Source organism: Glandiceps talaboti, chromosome 5, assembly GCF_964340395.1.
Source record: "Glandiceps talaboti chromosome 5, keGlaTala1.1, whole genome shotgun sequence".
In the NCBI taxonomy this organism is placed as follows: domain Eukaryota; kingdom Metazoa; phylum Hemichordata; class Enteropneusta; family Spengelidae; genus Glandiceps; species Glandiceps talaboti.
In genome coordinates this window covers 5,490,001-5,511,601 of record NC_135553.1, presented here as the reverse complement: position 1 = coordinate 5,511,601, position 21,601 = coordinate 5,490,001, and the positions used below count along the sequence as shown (strand labels likewise).

The 21,601-nt window shown below is 36.1% G+C and overlaps 2 protein-coding genes across 3 annotated transcripts in view; both read left to right on the top strand.

Moving 5' to 3' along the window:
* Window positions 1-2,340: 2,340 nt before the first annotated feature.
* Window positions 2,341-10,293, top strand: LOC144435908 (methyltransferase-like protein 22). 2 transcript variants are annotated; one of them, XM_078124550.1, is made up of 9 exons: window positions 2,341-2,578; window positions 3,743-3,907; window positions 4,293-4,333; window positions 5,182-5,326; window positions 5,484-5,603; window positions 6,471-6,551; window positions 7,136-7,235; window positions 8,949-9,120; window positions 9,973-10,293. In XM_078124550.1, the coding sequence occupies exons 1-9, from the start codon at window positions 2,488-2,490 to the stop codon at window positions 10,027-10,029; spliced, it is 972 nt and encodes a 323-aa protein (XP_077980676.1). In that variant the 5' UTR covers window positions 2,341-2,487; the 3' UTR covers window positions 10,030-10,293. The 2 variants fall into 2 exon arrangements, with proteins under 2 accessions (XP_077980676.1, XP_077980675.1); XM_078124549.1 differs by having other exon boundaries at window positions 2,341-2,590.
* A 4,479-nt stretch (window positions 10,294-14,772) lies between these two features.
* LOC144435592 (polycomb protein suz12-like) overlaps window positions 14,773-21,601 on the top strand; it is an 11,371-nt gene continuing 4,542 nt past the window's right edge. The window contains exons 1-9 of the mRNA XM_078124179.1: window positions 14,773-14,929; window positions 15,136-15,182; window positions 15,360-15,424; window positions 16,716-16,787; window positions 17,955-18,007; window positions 18,912-18,994; window positions 19,645-19,891; window positions 20,425-20,633; window positions 21,395-21,569. Of these exons, the coding sequence (XP_077980305.1) occupies window positions 14,830-14,929; window positions 15,136-15,182; window positions 15,360-15,424; window positions 16,716-16,787; window positions 17,955-18,007; window positions 18,912-18,994; window positions 19,645-19,891; window positions 20,425-20,633; window positions 21,395-21,569 (1,051 nt within the window). The 5' untranslated portion in view covers window positions 14,773-14,829. The remainder of the gene's footprint in view (window positions 14,930-15,135; window positions 15,183-15,359; window positions 15,425-16,715; window positions 16,788-17,954; window positions 18,008-18,911; window positions 18,995-19,644; window positions 19,892-20,424; window positions 20,634-21,394; window positions 21,570-21,601) is intronic.

The window sequence follows — 21,601 nt, the reverse complement described above, 5'->3', positions numbered from 1 at the left end:
AAGGTACTGTTTTCTCACCCTCAAACTACTCTCTCTGATCTCTAGTCTTTTATTATACATCACACAGTGTACTTCAATAAAAGTCAGGATTCTACACGTGGCTGGGAGAGTTATTTAACAGTAACACCTAGTAAAGTAATTCTCCCAACTACAAGTAGAAGTAATCCTAGCAACCCCTGTAGGCTAGTAACAATTGAAGACATTTGAATTGAAGTCAAAGATCTTACAATGCAAACTTACATTGCTATAAACCGATCTATATTTAAACCAGTAACCTCCTAATGGTATTGAACAAAGTTATAGGTCCAGTTCCCAAGGCTAAAACAGTACCACCGTGAGCTCAGATGACTTGACAAATTTTGTTGTCAAATTTAGCAGGAATACTTGTACTCCTGTAAACTTTGTCGGATTTATTAAGATTGATATGAGTGGACCTGACATAGCTAGATCGGTTAGAAAGGCTATTACTTTCATATAAAGTTACTCAATAGCATTAGTAGTAATCCCAAGCCACCGGCACCAGTCGTCGAAGTGACTGGACTTTATATTCCCGAATAGTTAATAGTCTAAAAATCCTTCAAAATGTAATGTTGAATTTCTCGACAAAAGAAATGTGATGAAAATTGGGTCATGGCAGTTTGTACTTGCAACACTAAGTATTTTTAGCCCATTCTGACAGAAAACTAAAAGTTGAATTTCTCGACAGAGAGGAGATGTGATGAGAAGTGGGTCATGAGAGTTTGCAGCAACCGTATTTGCGAAGTCCTGACGACCAAAACAATATGTCACCTCTCTTGACCCAAGAGTAATCATTTACTAAGTGACGTGTCTGTCAATTTGAAGATGGGCGTGTCCATTCTCAAGTATGCCTACATGTTGTTTGCGTTTATGACGTAGCAAATTCAAAAAAAGAACAAAAGAAAACATCAATTTAAGTAGGGTGGACAGAATATCAAATTTAACTAAGCTAGTATTCTCTTCTGAACTCAACGATAAATGTTTGAAACGTGTGCAGCTTGCATTTCAACCTGTTCTGTATCGTAACTTGCGTAAGGGGTTGCCACATGTTCTATTTTTTCATACGTGTCTGCATTTTCTTGCGGTAATATCAATGTAGTAGCGTGCATGTTAGACTTGTTGACCCTCAGTAAACAATGTCGAATGACGTAATACACTAATAAGGTCATAGACTATTGTACGACCACGTGTGTGCATGACTGGAACAATTTTCATAATTTTTCCTGTACAATGTATCGCTGGGGGCGGTATGATGATGCATGTCAGAATCACATATGAAATTTACATGTGTAAATTCATTTATTCTGAATCCAGTATACAGTTGAATTATGAGGATACTTCGAAAAAATTAACATGTTCACTTTTAAATCTTTGCTGTTTATAGTCGCAGAAGGGCATGACAAATGAGTATGTTTTCAAATTGTATATTTTAGCAGTTTTTTTTATCTTGTATTGCTTGATAATTGGTCCATTTGATAAACTGTTGTTTTAACGTTTACATTTTTTTTTAAACTTAATTTTTAACAAGACCGATTGAAACCAAGCCATGTCATCATGAACAATAAACGTAAACGTTAAAACAACAGCGATACATTGTACAGGAAAATTATGAAAATTGTTCAAGTTATGTTGTTTTAGGAAACTTTGCCGAGATACACAGTATTATATGTAAAAGTCCCCAGTTTATCATTTTTCTATATGAGCACTACCAAAACCTGTGAATATTTTTTTTGGCGATACAACCAGCGACAGGCAAACATTTACAAGTGAAAGTTGTTAAACACAGGAAAAGTAAGTAAATGAATATATGATGTAAAGAGGCCATAAAAATGTTCTTATCAACCAAAGAAATGTAACATAACTTTACACATGCATCTCTGTTTCAAATGTGCTGAGCCCAGTATTTATCGCGCCAATTCATTTATTTATTTTACCTGTTTCTAACAAGCTCAATGTTTCAAATTTCCTATACTATTGCGCAGTGCCTTCGTTCGTGTTGGTGTAGGCCCTACATGTATTCATCACGGAAATTCACACCTCCACCTGTCTATGTGTATAATGTATCAAAACAAACAATTAAAAACCAAGTACATAACATGATGTGAAATTACTGCCGTGTCCTTTATCACTTTGACGTTTATAAGGACATTAATACTTTGTTAAAATAAAAAGATGTTCATTTCGCTCCCTATGATCTTCAACTAGACTGCCCGTGACCGTGCATTTTCCAAGTGTATAAAACGTGATGATGGTCGATATCATCTCTCGTATCCTCCCGCATCAGTTAGAGCGCCCTCAACCACACAAATCCTAAAGTAATGGATGAAACGTGAAATGTCAACTTCGGCGATCGAAGTTGAGTTTGGATTCTGAGATCGGCTAGTCAATTTGATGAGCAAAAACGATGACACTTGGTATACGACTGGTGTAGGAGATTTCGTATGCTTGAGATGACATCCAACTATAACCATGATTTGTGAAGACGAAGAATTTCTTTCCGATGTGCATGTACAATATGAACCATCATCAGGCTATGTACATGGTGGTATGGACAGAAAAGGTCATAAGTCACGTATGCTTTCTCTAAAATACAAGATTATGTTTAGTCACTGACCTCTTACCATGGTCTACATTTAGATGTTATTCCTGGAATGTGTCTTCATTCAGTCAAGGAAAATACGAGTGACCTAAGGGGTCTTTGTCACTACGCGTCGCTAGACCATTTAATAGATCACTGGTATTTTCCTGCTGAGAATATCATAATCATACCAGCGTCAGTAATATCAAAGAAAAGTCTGGGAAAGTAATGGAAATTTTGAATGTTTTGACTCATATTTCGAACACAGCAGAACCAGTGATGTAGACACTTGCTGTCATGACATATGTTGTCATGACATAGAACAACCAGGGTATACATTCCATATTTTTTGTTCAACGTGGCTTGTGCATGGTGTAGCTGTGTTATTCGATTTATATACTATCTGTTTTGCCAAAGTGAATATTATCAGTACACACAGTCCAAGGACCAAAACTGATACTTTGGAAAACTGTTTGAATAATTTATCAGAATAGTAAAGAGGGTTTATCAAATTCAGTAAAATATCAAACACAGTATCTTGTAAACATTAGGTTTCCTGTTCATTTCCTAAATATCTTTCACTTAAATGTCATGTGATTTTAAAAATAAATTCAGTCCCATTGCTTTCCCAGTGAATTTAATTCAAGAAAAATGACTCCAAATGAAATTATAACTGATATCACTAATGGAACTGAAACAGACAGTAGTGACTCTGATGAGAGTGAATCTGACACTAGTGTAATAGGTATTATTGAAAGTGATAGAGAAACTGACAATGCTGAAAGTACTGTTGATAGTAGTGAGAGTGATACTGAAGAAACAATTCCTGCACATTCTTGAGGGCAGGTTACTTTGAGAAGTGGCAGGATTGCAAGTAGTTTTTTGCTTAGTTTAAAAGAATGAGTGTTTTTCCACAGCCCCAGGAATTAATATGTGAATGGTGGTTTTGAGTTCATTATTACCCCAACACGATGATGGTGAAATCACCAGGGGGGGGGGGGGGGGATCAAAATTCAAAATCCCCAATCACCTGGATTCTAGACTACGAAGAGCGACGCAAACTCACACAGTTCATGATGTAGAGAGGTTACTTTTATCAATGTTGAATATTCATTGACCTCAAATCATGCATTGTATACATTTCAGTGTGGAAAACTGTGTTCAAATTCAAGAAGAAAAACATAGATGGCAAAGGTGATGCAGCAATGGGAGTGACTGCTGCTGCTGTAGCAATTGATGAAGATGGTGATTATATAGTAACTAGGCAACAAGAGTCAGAAATTGGATTTCAGGAAAATTTGATCATAATAGGTAAGAAATCAGATAAATGTATAGTTGGAGAATTGCAAATTTAAAGCCCAGTACCTGAATCTGAAATGTGATATTTGTCATTAAAAAAGTTTGATGTCTTAATGTTAACTTGTTGTTACCCTGACGAATCTACTCTGTTGCCAAGTAATCAAATACTATCAATTTACGTTTTGTTGCCAAACCATTACAGCTTAAAGTAGCTGCTAATTTTTGAAAAACATAGGTGATAATCTGTATGGAGAGTGGAGCGGCCGATTCGATTAGGGGATGGGTACAGGAGAGGGATTTCCTTGCCTACAGCCACTAGTTCAAAATGTATTCTGGTAGTGTTTGCTTACATAATCTTCAACTTTCAATGATTAATATTCTCCATCTCTAATTTCAGAACACAGCATGGCAACCCCAGTGAGAGATGTTGGTTTACAGGTTAGTAGCCATAGAGATTAATCAATAGTGTAACCATGGTGATAGAGATGAGTCAAGGTCGTACCCATAGAGGTGACCTTAATAAAACAAATTCATATCTTACTTTACTTCAATTATCCAATTTTCACCAGCACATAAACTATTATGACTGTCCTGTGTTTTTGTTGTGATTGGAATATCAAAAGGTCATCAAAATTAACCTGAAATTTGAACAGAATAGTTGATTGACAGCGTAGGCAATTTATGAGCGGGGAAACCAATTTCTTAACTATCAATGCATCATGTTAATTTGTAGGGCTTGACTGAAATGTGAGTAATTATTCACAAATTATTTCATCATCTTTTCAAATTGGACATTTATTCGTATTTGCCTTGGCTATATACAATGGAGTATGTATAAAAAAGAGGAAAAATAGCAAAATACGAATGAGTTGATTTACTTAGTAAAATTAAATGAGGTGAATTTACCAATGGTGGAGGATATATTTCAGTACTATGAAGTATATGTGTACAATTTGGACAATGATGTTCAAAATTTAAAAATGTTAGAAAGATTCGGAATTTTGGATAAACAGGTACTTTGAAAAGTTAATGATTCATCACCATCACCACCACCACCACCACCACCACCACCACCACCACCACCACCACCACCACCACCATCACCACCACCACCACCACCACCACCACCACCACCACCACCACCACCACCACCACCACCACCACCACCACCACCACCTTCATCATTATCACCATAGCAACTTACATGATTATCATTATTTCCTGACCATAACATGATTAAATATGAATGAGACACAATTCAGTGACTACTTTCTACTTGTCTACAGGTATGGAATGGTGCAATGCTACTGTGTGACTATATCCTAGACAGACAAGACCAGTTTAAGAATACAACTGTTTTAGAATTAGGGGCTGGGGTTGGGTTAAGCAGTATTGTCATGGCAACGATTGCTGACAAAGTATTCTGTACAGGTAAGAAAACTCTATGTGTATTGACCATGATATATCTTATCATTAGATGACAGCTGATGATTTTTCTTATTATGCTAACTTGGAATTAAACAAACCCAAAATGTTATGTTTGTTAGTAAGAGGGATATCTGTTTGTAAAATGTATTTATTTTTGTAGATGTTGGAATACAAGTTTTAGAAACATGTAGAAAAAATGTGGAAAGAAATGAATATATTAGAAATGGCAACCCAGTGATTGTAAGGGAGTTGGACTGGATGAAGTCTATGCCAAACACAGGTTAGTGGAAAAAAAAACCTTGAAAGGCCAGGTACATTTTATCTTTGCTGCATTTCTTTATGATTAGGTACCCAGAAAATATTGCTGTTCCCTTAGCTGCCCTCAGCATTGTTTTAAGAGGTGTGAAGCTCCTGACTTTATTTATATCCCATAATGCCCTGCCTCAGTGTATAGCAGGTATCTTATCAATCTACAATTTCTAATTTTAACCTTCTTTTCTTCTTTTCTTGAGAGAGAGAGAGAGAGAGAGAGACAGAGACAGAGTGAGAGAGACAGAGACAGAGAGACATGTCGTGTGATGTAAGATTGATGAAAATTATTTTTCTGGGTCCTTTTTAACATAAAGAAATTCAGCTAAGATAAAAGTTGTCAATAAAGAGAGTGACTATTCAGCAGGAAGACTGTCAAGTTGTTTTTTATTTTTAAGACAGGGAAAAAAGGAAAACAACAACAAAAATCTGTTTCAATCCACCCACCACAAACAGTAAATTGTCAATGACATACTCGCTACTCCCTGTGTAGACACGTACACAAAGATTACATACACAAAGATTGCACATACACATACACATACACATAAAGACTTCATACACTATGCATGCAATTACACACACAAAGTGCACATACACATACACACAGAGTGTACATACATACACACACAGTGTACACACATGATATACACACAAAGAGTGCACACACACACACACACACACACAAAGAGTCATATACAATATACAATCCACAGCAATTAGTAAGTGATGGGATTGCACCTGTGCAAATTTTAGTTGCCAGGATGTTAAGTTCCTGGTCCACAAATGTTAAACTTGTTGGCATGTTATTCTTAGTGGGTGATTTACATCATTTCAGATGACAAGGATCCTTTCCACTGGAGGAAAGAAGACCTTTGGAGTTTAAGAAATGATGTGAGTGTGGTGATTGCAGCTGATGGTGAGTTAGTGTTCTACATGGTTGTATTCAATGACTGACATAATGTCAAGAGATAAACACAGTAAAGCCAGTCAGGCTTATTTCTGCCATTAGTATATTTTGTATTGATTACTGCTATCAATATAATATGAGTTTAGGTGATGAAATTGCACCTCAGTAACTTACTCAACTTTGAAATCTTGTAAAGATAGTCTACTGCACTTGACAATTGGACAATTGCTCATCCATTTTGGGAATTTCCTGCAAGGGTTTATCAGAAAATCTGTGGTGATGACATCAAATTTACCTCAATGTTTTTGTCTGGAGATGTTTTCTATCCTTATAGCAGGTATATATTTATTCTTCAGTAAGTTTTCATTCTGCTGAAAAATACCTGTGACATAAGGGGTCTTGTCACAATTCGTCTTCCACTCATAGTGGCAAGGTCCCTTATGTCATTTGTATTTTTCTTAGAAATATTATTATAAGGAATACCAGTAATGTCTAATTTACCAGTAAGATATTTGTGCATTTTGTCAGCATCATAGGGGGTCAGACTTCATAAGATGAGGAATTTGCCTATCTTGGATATCCTTATGTTTCAGTTGTTTATGATGATGCCTTAACTGATGGCTTCTTTAGAACTGTTTATAACCTAATGACCAATGGGCAGACAAAGATAGCATACATTGCCATTGAAAAAAGGTAAAGAAGTAATCTTTTGTACCATTTATTAGTCATGTCATTATTTGGATGATTAATAGCTGCTCAAATGTTATTTACCAGAGAAAGATGAGACGAGAAAGAAAATGCTATTTTTTCACATAGACCACAACTTTATTGTCATGTAAAGTTGTGAATTTTAATACACAAAACTAAACTAGTGTGTTATAAACTTTTAAAGGGTAAAGCCACTCCAGGAAATAGATGTCTTTTCATAAACTTTGGGTTCTGGTAAATCATTTCTTGATTTCACATGACATAAATTTCATGCCATTGCCGAGAAACACCGTATTGAAACTATAATGCACCACAGTTGTTCTCACTCTGGTCCATCATTACCTCATGGGACTTAGCAAATATACATATTTATTAGATGCACACTAATATTTGTAACCATTTATCTAAAGGTAATAGGCACTTAGGAATCATGAATATTCAGTGTGCATCTAATACAGGTAAACTTCATAATTACCAAAAAACACCAAATTGAAACTCTATTTCACCTCTACTGTTCATACACTGGTCAACTGTTGCATCATGGGACTTAGCAGATATACATATTTATTAGATGCACACTAATATTTGTAACCATTTATCTAAAGGTAATAGGCACTTAGGAATCATGAATATTCAGTGAGCATCTAATACAGATAAACTTCATAATTACCAAAAAACACCAAATTGAAACTCAATTTCACGTCTATTGTTCTCACACTGGTCTACTGTTGCATCATGGGACTTAGCAGATATACATATTTATTTAGATGTAATTGAATATTCACTGACTATTTATCTAAAGGTAATATGCACTTAGGAGTTTCTTGGCAATCATGCAAACTTTATGTGATGTTAAATCATGACATGAGAACCTAAAGTTTATGACCTTAATTTTCTGGAGTGACATTCCTAGAGTTCTAGAAGTATTGAAGCCTTCAACAATCAGGATATAATTATGATCCTAACCCGTACTCATGATTCATATTTTAGCAAATCCAGGAAAACTGAGTACAAATAATTTATCAATGATATGTACTGATCAAAACTCAAAAAGTTTGTGATGTAAGGCTTTGAGATATTAAGACTCATTTCTAGTTAATGGTAGTGTGTCCTCTAGCCCACCTGTAGACTTGCAATCTGCAATCTTCTTTCATAGGTCTTTTTAATCATTGTGCTTGACCCCAACTCAAAAGGTACTATTATTAACTTCTCTACCATGGATGGTAACTATGAATAAATAGTATTTTCATGGGAAAAACCATGCCAGTGAAAAGAGTGAAAACAAGTTCTTGAGTGAAAAGTATTAGTATTTCACAGAAGGGAGAAGTTGAAATTGAAATGGGGTTGTTTTGTATGAGGATGGGTGATCAGTTTGTTCCATTTGTTCCACCCCAAGGTCAATCCAAACTTTACCACATGGCAACATACCAGAAGATAAATGTTTAGTGTGGTTCAGGGTATGAGTCCTAATTAAGCCTTCAACCAACACTAAGATTCGTTTTATAGAAGTATTGAATGAGGGTCCAACTACAGACACATATAAATTTTAAAAAAACAAAATGAAAGACTTGTAACTCCTGAAAAAGCGAAGAAACATCAGTAAATTCTTTTAAAGTGTATAAATGTAGACTAACACTGCTTTTGTACATTATATGGGTATCAGAAAAAATGTACACAATCTTTTTTGTTAAATTTCAGGTTGAATTTTACTGTTGCTGACATGGACATTACATGCAGTGCATATGAACATTTTAAAGATTGTCTAGAATTCCTGCGAAGTCTAGAAAATGACACAGACAAACGTTTTACTGTGACCCAACTATCCACTGAATTCCCCCAATACTTCCAGTATGCAAGGATAGCACAATTGGCAAGTATTCTACTCTGTCAGTCGTTTAGTTAGAAACCACGTTGGCATCCAGACTAACTCTGTCAGTGCTTTTGGCAGAATTTCCCTGTCAAATTGTATGGTTTGGTTGGTTTTATTAGTACTAGCATTGGTTTGTTTAGAAAACTACTATTAGTCCAAATATTCGTATAAGACACAACTAGATTATGATATTTGAACTTGACACATGCATAACTTTAAATTTGAGTTCAAGAAAACAAGTCCAGGGTTATTTATAAAACAGGGTTTATTTAAAATCTACCCAGTGTTTCAGCTTTTGATAGACTTGGGTTTTATTACAAATGAGTTCAAGGTTCAAGAGTGATATGCAAACTTAGGTCGTGTAAACAGTCTGTGTAGGTGTTTGTGAGTATATTGTATGTGATATGACAGGTAATCAATAAACCATGGACCAATTGTCTTGGTATTGTGTGGTTATTTTACTTGACATTAACAGATAAAGAATTGTTCAAGACAAAATGATCCTTACTGATGATATGCAAAGTGGAGATATTTGGTCAAAAGACTTGCTAATGGGTCTGAAATTTGGTGGGATGTTACTTTGGGGTTATGTTACAAATGACATGCAAATGAGGTCAAAATACCAAAGTTATCATACTTCTAAAATGCTTAACAGAATGGTACTGACTGTAATGATGATATTGATAGAGTACATGTATATTTATTGCCTCTGTCATAGGTTAGCACTGTAGTATTGTAAGTCATTTGTGCTACAACAACATTGATACTTTTTTTCTATTTATACATTTTAAATTTTCATTAAATGTTTTTTATGAAATCTATGTTAAATAATGTAATATATTTTCTTCGCAGGAATTATGGAAAATCAGCTGTGAGCTCACACCTCATACGAGTCATAAGAAATCATGACAGTTGGATAGTAAAATGCCAAGAGCAGATTAAGACTTACAGCTGATAAATACTGAAACCGATACATTACACGGAGCAGCATGTGATGGTATACTGTAGTAACCACAAAATTGTTTTAAGTTATTTTGACATGGATGAAAGAAGCATCACAGAGATCAGTGTACAGGAATGGATAGTATCAAACTCTGGCTATTTTCAGTCGTAGCTGTTTTCATGTCCCTGTCAGTCAAAGACAGTACCAGAAGAGACATAAGACAGCAAGAGTGGATTGTTGAATTAAAGGAAACTGTCGTAAAAACAGGAACATTCGTGGATGGTTTTTTTAACAGTAACTGTACAGAATGCATTACCTTCAATTTGGGAGAGTATATGTTGGGGATGGTCCTCAAAACTACATGTCCCTGGTCAAGTCATGGATAAATTCAGTGTAATGTGAAAGACCTGTGAGTTTATCTTCGTATCTATGTCATGCTTGCTGTTTGGTTGTTTCTATATCTTCCAGAAGGAAACTATAGCCAAGTCAATAAAACAAGAATAAAGTAATAAATACTAGTATTTAACTGTCACACTAGCACTTGTCATGATGTAGAAATACAGAACTGATGACATAGACACACATTGCCATGATGTAGGACTACAGAACTGATGACATAGACACACAGTGCCATGATGTAGGACTACTCTCTCTCTCTCTCTCTCTCTCTCTCTCTCTCTCTCTCTCTCTCTCTCTCTCTCTCTCTCTCTCTCTCTCTCTCTCTCTCTCTCTCTCTCTCTCTCTCTCTCTCTCTCTCTCTCTCTCTCTCTCTCTCTCTCTCTCTCTCTCTCTCTCTCTCTCTCTCTCTCTCTCTCTCTCTCTCTCTCTCTCTCTCTCTCTCTATATTTGGGTTTACTTTATGGCTGAATGACTAAGATTATGGCACAACTTTGTACAGAAGTGAACAGCACTTCAAAAACTACTTTCTCACTTTCTTTTAAAGCAAATTTAAATAAATTTATTCATCTTAGTTGTGAAAAGGAAATAAACAATAAAGGTTATAATAATATGATGCAAATAAACACGAATCATTCCCTGTACAAATAAAAAATGACGTAGGAAAAAAGATTCCTATGTAAATGTGGTGTTATACCAGCCTGCACATTGTAACTTGTAAGAGTTCTACTACTGCCAATGCCCACAGTGTACTGCCAACTAGTTCTTAGGCATGTTTCTGTAAATAGTGAAGTAACTTTTTACTTTAAAACATCAATGATGAAAAGACACATAAGTCCCAGACTTTCAGCATACCAATCAACTTACCTAATTTTAAGCATACCAACTTAGCTAACTTTTACCATATCAAATTCACTAACTTTTACCATACCAACTTAACTAACTTTTACCCTACCAACTTAACTAACTTGTACCATACCAACTTAACTAACTTTTACCATACCAACTCAACTAACTTTTACCATACCAACTCAACTAACTTTTACCATACCAACTTAACTAACTTGTACATTACCAACTTAACTAACTTGTACATTACCAACTCAACTAACTTTTACCATACCAACTCAACTAACTTTTACCATACCACCTCCTTGTACCATACGTTATTGTACCAACTTAACTAACTTTTACTATACCAACTCAAACTAACTTGTATATTACTATTTTAATGAAACTTTTTACTATAGATGTATAGCACATGCAACTCAGTCGTATGTGGACTAAGGTTCAATTCAAAGATGGTCATTGTACAAAACATTCATATCAGTGGGCATTTATGGCCTACGAAGCATATATCGTGATAGCGATCATATATACTTTGGGATGATCACGGTTGTAAAAGTCACTGGTACATGCACGTACGTGAAAGAAAAGAGTCAAACAGGCTGACCAATATGCAGAAGGTCAAACATAATATTATATTAGGTGTGCCATTCCTTTCACCTGTACAGAACTTTAGTCTGAAAGATCCAGTCGTTGTCCACTCGCTACACACTTATTACATGTAAGCGGAAATAACGACTAGATCTTTCAGTCAAACAAATCTGTACAACTACACTTTCATCAGATCTCATCATTGTACATTTTTAACTTCGGGAGGGTGGACGGTGACACTCTTATTATACTACATTACCTTTTTTGTGATATACGAGTTAATCGTGAATTAATTCGTCTATCCCTTCGATGCTTCTTTGAACATGATGTTTATAGTCGTAGATGTCGTTTTGATTGGGATACGGTATTTCGGGGTGGGGGTGGGGAGGGGACTGAAATGTTGAAAGAATGTTACAGCCAGTAAACATTTAAGCCAAGTGTAATCGATGCTTTGCATTATTGAATGGTCTAGCGATCAGCAACTAGAGAAACCCAAATTTCGATTAATTTGCCAGACAAGAATTCGAAGTGTCTCTGGTGTTAATGTTATTGCATGCGCGCAAAACTAGACTCGTCATACCAGAGGAAAATTAAAAATTGTAGACGTGACTCAGAATTAGGCTTCCAGGTTTGGACAGGTTTAACGTTTATAGCTAAGCAATCAGTTTAGTAACCAGTTTCAAAATAATGTCTGCCTAAAGCTTGTGTGGGTGCTGTCTGTCACTGACTGATAATGAAAAATAACAGGCATATTTTCAAAGTTGGATTCACACGTCGCCTTTATAGTACAATGTATGTGTATACTGTGTAGAGTGACACGTTGTAACTTGTAAGCAGTTTCTGACATTGTTCAAACGAACTCGAGATATCACGCTTTTACATGGCTAACTTGTAATGTGTTCGTGACTACATGAATATAGACCTACTCCAATTAATTTTGTAAACAATATAAATGCCAACACATAATTCACAATTTGAAAAACATTCAATTTGTTAAACTCCAGAAAAACACATCTTGTACCGTTTCGTTTTCTAATTTTGCTCCTCCAACTTCCAACTTTAAGAAATATAAGTCGCAGATGTAGGTACTTCAACTAACCCGAATTGCTTATAAATCACATTGTACACTTGAAATAAAAATGCCTGCAACTTATTCTTGGTCCTTTTGCAATAATGAGAGAAATTTTGGGTTCGCCGTCTTGTTTTCAAGCACATCAAGCACATCATGTCGACAGTCTTTCATTTCCCATATCATTCGGCGGCCATAAATTTTGATATCATTCTGAGCTTTATTTCAAAGATTTGTACGATGACGGTTGATTTTAACTGAGAATGATGTTGATATTTTTAAACGACATAACAGCAAAAGTTTACTACTTTATTTCCGAATCGCATTCTACGTTAATTTTGATGGTTTGGAAACCAGTATAAAAGTTAAGTTTATAGACCTATCATGTCATGATGTCCATTTGTATCATAGTAATTAATACCTTGAATTTAACACTTTAAGCTAACAAAAATGTGGAAATATGTCCTCCGACTTTATTATCTAAGCACGGGATTTTTGTGTTATAGGTGATTTACATTGTATTATTTTACTTTAAACTGAAGAATAAAACCAACAAAAAACAATTATTCCTCCTCCTCCTCCCTCCCTCCCTCTTTCTGTATGTCTGTCTGTCTGCCTCCCCCCTCTCTCTCTCTCTCTCTCTCTCTCTCTCTCTCTCTCTCTCTCTCTCTCTCTCTCTCTCTCTCTCTCTCTCTCTCTCTCTCTCTCTCTCTCTCTCTCTCTCTCTCTCTCCCCCCTGATTTTTTTCTTTAATTTCTGTAAACCGGCGATAGATATAATGTTAATACACTTAAAACGGTCACTGCAGCCATTAATTTTAACAGGAAATCCACATAACACACTGTTTTCGATCCAAAACTGACCATTCATCATGCTCCACGGTGATTTTGGGGTTGACTCGGAATCTAGTTATTAAAGCTTTTAATACGAATATCAAGTGGCATCATTACAAATATGAATACTTTCCTCATCAATTGTACAGTCTCTAGAGTCTTTGAGAACCAATGTTTGTGTGGTTACCCGAGATATGTTTACATGTAAATTTGTTAGATAGCACTTATCACCCTGTTTAAATTTACAATATTTGAATGTTTCGTTTAAAATTTCCCATTCGCATGACCATGATGATGCAATGACGCACTACTGGGTGTTGTTCCCATGGTAACGTCCATCTTGCACGGAATTGATACAGCGATAGCAAAAAAAAATAAGTAAATAAATAAATAAAACCGACACACATTGGAAGCTGTCCTTGCGTCGATGAAAGCAATCACATGAATCAAGAACTCGAGTCTCTCTCATGTTTATGTATGAAATGTTGTTATAATCCGAATCATGATGTAGATCGAATCTTACCAACGTGGCCCGATGGAAAGAAAGATTTCCTGAATGTGATAACATATGTTTTAAATAAAGGTAAACGATATCTAAACAAATAACAATAATGAAAATGAATAAACCTCAGTCGGAGGTGACAGAAACTGAAACAGTTCGTTTTTTTTTTACTCATGCAAAAATTCTAAAGATCTGGGCTAAAAATGATGATATCATTTGATATATCATACATTGTTACCGTATGTTTCTCACGATAATAATTGTATTGTATGAACAGACCAGAGCAGACCTGTATTTTATTTTTACAAACCTCGTGGATTTTCTTTGAAGATTGCATTGATCTGAATATTTTCAAAAATAAAATGCATTTAATCATAGCTTTTCCATGATTGGGTCCTTGGCCTACTTGCTCTCTTGTCCTTGTGACCTCCCATGATACACCGCGAAATTCCCGCGGAATACAGGCTGTGAGTCAAGGACTGCACATCGAAGACACTTTTCAGCTGATTTCAGCGTATTCGGCCGAAAAATGGCCCCGCTGAAACATGAAAATGGACGTGACAGCCCCAGGAAACCCAAGTTTGAACAAATGCAAGCCGATCATGAGCTCTTCCTTCAGGCTTTCGAAAGTAAGTACACTGTACATCGTGAACTTTGGTTCGATTGGTGTGTATTGACCGATGCTCAGCACGCTTTTATTGTCCCTTTACAAGTCGGGCACATTTTCAGCTGTATTCCGTGTAGATCGTCGAATATTTTGTCAAAGAAACATTCATTTCCACTTGACCTACGCACACACTAACCAAACACCCGTCCTTTTCGACTTTTTATCCAGAACCGACCCAAATTTACCGATTCCTCCGGACCCGGAACCTGATTTCGGTAAGCTACGATATTCAAATTCTACTGTTGAGTGTTGTGTTTTCATTCCTTTTGTTTGCTTCTCCGCTGAATGGAATGTCATAAAACAATACTGTAAAACCAGACTCAAAGTGGAAATATTGGCAAGAAAGTCACAATGGAATATCTTATTTTCTTTATCTTTTTTTTCTTGTACAGCCTGTTTTCTTGCATCGAACCCTTACGTACATGAACCATCGGATGTCCAGATCTCGCCGACCAAGGTAGGGTTTCACTTCGGAGACCCGTCGCATACTCTGTGTGTTTTGCTTCGGGACGAGCTTTACGTTTAATATTGATTTTATATATGACACATCTTGAATTCTTATATGAATCATAATAGTCCGTATTGTAAAACGTTTTTAAAAAAAAAAAGAAAAAAAAAGAGATCCAAGAGTTTCATCCCACTCAGTAGGCAAGTGCCCTGGATGGAGATAGATTCGAGAATCTATTAACCACGATGATACCATGGAAACGATTTTCATCTTTCTGTGTAAAACTCAGGTCAATTTCCAAATAACGATTGTAATTTTCAATTTAGTTCATTATGTAGTATAGGTTATATATATTATTCATAATGACAATAATTTGTCTCTCTGCAAGACTGCACTTTGCTGTACAATGAATACCCAATTATATAAATTAAGTCAGGAACAACTCACGAAATAACACCTTTGTTTGCTGGAGAGAATGTTCATGCAAAGACGTACAATGTAATATTGATACAGGTAACTTGTCTCAAAGCATAAACACTACAGGGTCCTGGATCCCATAACCCAGTTAACTAATTAGAACACTGCAAGTTATAAGATAGAATATGACTTACCATAATGAATAACTGAAAACATTTTTAGGTCATGACTAACTTCCAAAGATGTAAACAAAACATACCAGCATCAACCTACACCAGAGACACTACTGTTGTCTGTATGTGAAGCCCTCTCTTAGCTTATCTTACTCATCAAATGCATCAATGTTTTTTTTGCTAGTTTTATTTGCAGTTAGGTTGGAAACATTACCATATACCATATTACACCAGCTAGAGCTTTACCTTAGCTTTTCCCATCAGTGATTGCATTTTGTTTATGCATATTCCAGTGTCATATGTTTAGTTTCAATAGAAGCAAACTTTCTATCTTTGTTAAAAGTTGTAAACCATACCAAACTATAGTTTGTCCTAAAATTAAATTTCTTCTCGAAGAAATGTGTAATGGGTGATACATTTGTCATGTCAATTGTCATACAACCTGTACCATCAATATTCAAGTACAGGTTCTCAGTTAGGGTTGTTGGTGGCCAAGCATTCTAATAGCACAGCAATTTTCAATATCAGAACTTGATTTGGATTGATAAAAGTATATTATAATCATTATATTATTGTCATTAAGTGTACAACTTGTGTAACAGTATATATTATAACCTCAACAATAGAGTAAAATTGATGTCAAATTGAACAAACCACAATTTGTAATTTTCAAATGATACAAATGAAAACTTTATATTGTTTGATTACAGGAAAGATTTCAAAGTAGATGATCTGTTAGCACAAGTAACAGCTAGAAGGAAAGCAGAAAGTGAAGCAGAGGGGTAAGTACTCCAGGATTTGTATTTACTTGTCTTTGAATAGTCTAGAGGCTAACCATGGCTTTAAATAGACTAGAGGCTGTTCATGGCTTTGAATAGTCTAGAGGCTGTCCATGGCTTTGAATAGTCTAGAGGCTGTCCATGGCTTTGAATAGTCTAGAGGCTGTCCATGGCTTTGAATAGTCTAGAGGCTGTCCATGGCGTTGAATAGTCTAGAGGCTGTCCATGGCTTTGAATAGTCTAGAGGCTATCCATGGCTTTGAATAGTCGAGAGGCTATCCATGGCTTTGAATAGTCTAGAGGCTATCCATGGCTTTGAATAGTCGAGAGGCTATCCATGGCTTTGAATAGTCTAGAGGCTATCCATGGCTTTGAATAGTCTAGAGGCTATCCATGGCTTTGAATAGTCTAGAGGCTATCCATGGCTTTGAATAGTCTAGAGGCTATCCATGGCTTTGAATAGTCGAGAGGCTGTCCATGGCTTTGAATAGTCTAGAGGCTGTCCATGGCTTTGAATAGTCTAGAGGCTGTCCATGGCTTTGAATAGTCTAGAGGCTATCCATGGCTTTGAATAGTCTAGAGGCTATCCATGGCTTTGAATAGTCTAGAGGCTATCCATGGCTTTGAATAGCCTAGAGGCTGTCCATGGCTTTGAATAGTCGAGAAGCTATCCATGGCTTTGAATAGTCTAGAGGCTATCCATGGCTTTGAATAGTCTAGAGGCTATCCATGGCTTTGAATAGTCTAGAGGCTATCCATGGCTTTGAATAGTCTAGAGGCTATCCATGGCTTTGAATAGCCTAGAGGCTATCCATGGCTTTGAATAGTCTAGAGGCTATCCATGGCTTTGAATAGTCTAGAGGCTGTCCATGGCTTTGAATAGCCTAGAAGCTAACTATGGCTTTGAATCCTACTCTATGGCCAGAGGAATGAGGAGCTAAGATGGAATTTCAACTTGAAAAAAGCCACCCATACAGCAATTGAAAATGATGTTTATGTTAATTAATCATAGAATTCTGTCCTGTAATAAGTTTGTGTTTATTTTAGGCACACTCCATAAATGATACATTTGTAATATACATACTAAATATATACCTTCTTTATAAAATAACAGTTTTGATTTCAATATCAGTTGTGAACAACGCCATTGGCACTATTTTTTTTCCTCAGTGTGAAGACTGGATTCATGAATTTAAAGTTCACAGGATTTTATCACAAGAAAGGTAAATGATATAACAGAACCCAATGATGTGTGCATGCAAGTGTTGTATATTAATGGTAATAGGGAACTTGCAAACCCGCCATGTTGAATGTTGCATCATGGGAAATATAATAAACCCTGACAATTGTGGGAGGTTTTTTTTATTGGTAGCTCCAGATTAGGTATTATGATAACCACAGATAATCCCATAGTCCTTTGCGTCTGAGCGTGCTCAGTCTGGATTGCAAGTTCGCTATTGCACTTGTGTTTGTAGTGGTCTTTGTGGCCATAGCAAACCCTGTAAGCATGAGTGCAAATACCCTATTACTCACACTGGCACTTACGTAGCATGGAATTCTGTTATTATTAAATACGTCCAGCTGAAATGGCATATTTCTGTAAAAATCCTACTGTAGTCACGCCATTTTGTTTACAAGGAATGATCACACATTCATTTGCATATGGGTATGTAATAATGTCTCCAGTATTTCACTGTAGTGAAGATGCCACTGACAGGACATATACATCAGAAGAGGTCCTTTTGACTTATTCTGTAGTTATTGACCAGATATAAATCATAAATGGTTTGGTATGGGTGTAAACTTACGTGAACGTATTGAACAGAGTGTGATTAAATAAATAGGGACTGTGAAAATATAGCTGAGTGCATAACCAACAATACCGAGGTGCAAAATATAAAAGTACAGCAAATTTTATTGCAGGGTGTTTAACAGTGTCTGCTAAAAATCAGTTTTTAAATGAAAATTAAATTATGCATACTGACAAACTTTTACCAAGAACTATTGAGGTTGAGAACCAGAAATGTGATATTTTTAAAATTTATTCCAACTGTTTCAATATCATATATAGAGACAAATTGTGAGGCCATTGGAGATAATTTATGAATAAATCTTTTCTTTTTCCAGCCAAAGTTAACGATGAAATAACGCAGGGTAACGCTGTGAACGTAGAGGCTTTGTTACTCAAAGTATGTCATAAAAAGAGAAAGGTGAGTGACAAAAGGTTTCACTGATTTCTTGGCTTGTCAGTGTTTTCAAAGGTGTATACCACTTTGTTATCTCTTCTGATGTTTGTTTTCATACTAATACTACTGTGACTATATGCAACCAGTACATATCGTAGGGTGCAACCCACTACTCTACATGGCCTAAGAGAACCCTGCATATCATAGGATGTAACCCACTACTCTATAAAGAGAACCCTGCAAATCATAGGGTGTAACCCACTACTCTATAAAGAGAACCCTGCAAATCATAGGGTGTAACCCACTACTCTATAAAGAGAACCCTGCAAATTATAGGGTGTAACCCACTACTCTATAAAGGCCTGGGTAGAACCCTGTAAATTATAGGGTAGAAGCCACTACTCTATAAAGGCCTGGGTAGAACCCTGTAAATTATAGGGTGTAACCTACTACTTTATATAGGCCTGGGGAGAACCCTGTAAATTATAGGATGTAACCCACTACTCTATAATCAGTTATATTATGTCACATTTTCATTTGTTGGTTTTATTATCTCACAGGTATCTGTAGCTGCACTCATATCGTCATTGAGCTATTAAACTATCATTCTGTGCATACCACAAACAGTCCATGTCCCTAATGGCTTCATTTTTGTATGTTCTTTGATCTGATAGGATGTATCATCGCCAATTATGAAGACATCACTTGGGGAAAGCAAGGTACCCATCAATCCTGATACCAGGGATGCCAGTACAGATGAAGAGTCTCATACATTATCAGTATCTAGTGAGAAATTTAGCCATACAAACGGACACACAGTCAAATCATATTTATTACTACTTAGAGTACATTGTCCTCGGTGGAAGGACACAACGCATACAGAGACACTAGTCAATGGTACAGAAGAAGTATCTAGTTTTGGTAGGTGACACATACCAGTGTTTTTACTAAGGTTGGCAAACCCTGCTAACAGTCATAGCTGTATTCAGGTTACTGGTATTTTACCTACTTGCTACCCTTACCCAAAACACTTACAGTGTAGTCATGTACTTTCAATATGCGATATTTTGGTCATCAGAAAGATTTTTTGGTCACTAGGAGGTGTGTTCTTTACACAGCCAATTCTCCAAATACTGTAGAAGTTTGCAAAAAAAAATACAGCTGTGGGGGGAGAAGGATGAGTATGTCTGATTGACCAAATCAGGCTGAAAGACCCTGCTGGAGCTTTGTAGGGACATGGTTTGGTATGAAAGGGTTTGGTTCATGGTAAAGACCCATTTCTAAACTAGGATTGAAGTAATACGTGTAGAGCTGTAGAAAAGTTTGGTTCAAAGCAAAGGAATTTTCCTTTGTAATCAACTTATGATAACACTAAATATGAGAACCTGGGATTGAAGATTTGGACTTTAAATGGATGAATGACACACTATGAACTCTGAATTCTTGTCCCCTAGGTGAGCCTCCAAAGAAGAGAACCAAGCTGTTTAAACATTCCAATGATAGTTGTGGAGATCATACAACATATGGAGCTGAATTAGTGGTGTATGATAAACACAGACGATGTCTCCTAACAGATGGTGATTATGAGCTAGCATTACAGGAAGTGGGTTCAAGGATCAATAATAGAAGAACTGCATCATGGGAAACTATTATGGATGGCAAAGTAAGGACTGTTTGTCAGTTATTTAGAAATTGGTATTTTTTGTATTGTTTCATAATGAAACGTATACTTCCTAGATTTGTTATAACCACTAAGTTCAACTTGTTGATACTAGTTCAAGTCAATTATGTAATAAAACTATTTTGGCCATGAGTAACTACTCAAAAAGTACATGATTGTGTGTATAAAACTTGTTCTTGAATTGTCTCTCAGCTGTTCTGTCAGGCAATAATAGACTTGAAATGACAGCATGTAGGGAGTAACCGGGACTAGCTGCATCAATAAGTTCACTCTTGACACTAGAGGGCGCCATGTTATAATGTTTGATCATAGACCCTTCACCAAAAGGAAGGTCTATCACGGTTTGATCACATCAACTTACAGTTAAATCCCCCATTGCCCTCAAGGCTTTAAACACCCTGCTTGAATTACAGTTAAACGTACGTGTGAAAAATACTTGTCTTGCAGAGGTAAAGAAATTTTGTTGTCCATGACAAAAGAATGATCCTACAAGTTTTAGGGCTCTACTGATCCGATAGCACTCATGCGAGAACCTAGCATTGAAACACAGGCCTTTAAAACGATCTTCCGTTATATAAGTGCATCTGAAACTACATTTTATGAATTACCCCTGTTTAACCCAAAGTGAATTTGCTATGTTTCTTATATTGAGATTAAACCCTTTTAGGTTTCTAAGACTGCACACATTTGTGTATTATCTGCAATCTCTAACAAGTAGTAATGTGAATGTCTTACTTTGTTAGCCTGTAGGTCCTTTTGAAGTGTTCAACATTGGTCCAACATTAAAATTTCACTTATCCTGGTGTAATGCTGCATTAGAACGTCAGACATCTCACGTCAGTCGACAGCTCCACACATCACCTAATAAAAGTTATTCTAGTAGTAGTAATCAAACTATGCACAATGGACCACAAGATGGTGAGTTACCAAATACTTTTATTCACGGTTGT

What these genes read in the sequence shown, in the direction of transcription:
- LOC144435908 (XM_078124549.1), top strand. Translation starts at nt 2,488, where the DNA reads ATGATTTGTGAAGACGAAGAATTTCTTTCCGATGTGCATGTACAATAT. An exon ending in GGAAAATTTGATCATAATAG is followed by an intron (nt 3,908 to 4,292) that starts GTAAGAAATCAG and finishes CTCTAATTTCAG; the next exon opens with AACACAGCATGGCAACCCCA. An exon ending in ATGCAAGGATAGCACAATTG is followed by an intron (nt 9,121 to 9,972) that starts GCAAGTATTCTA and finishes TTTTCTTCGCAG; the next exon opens with GAATTATGGAAAATCAGCTG.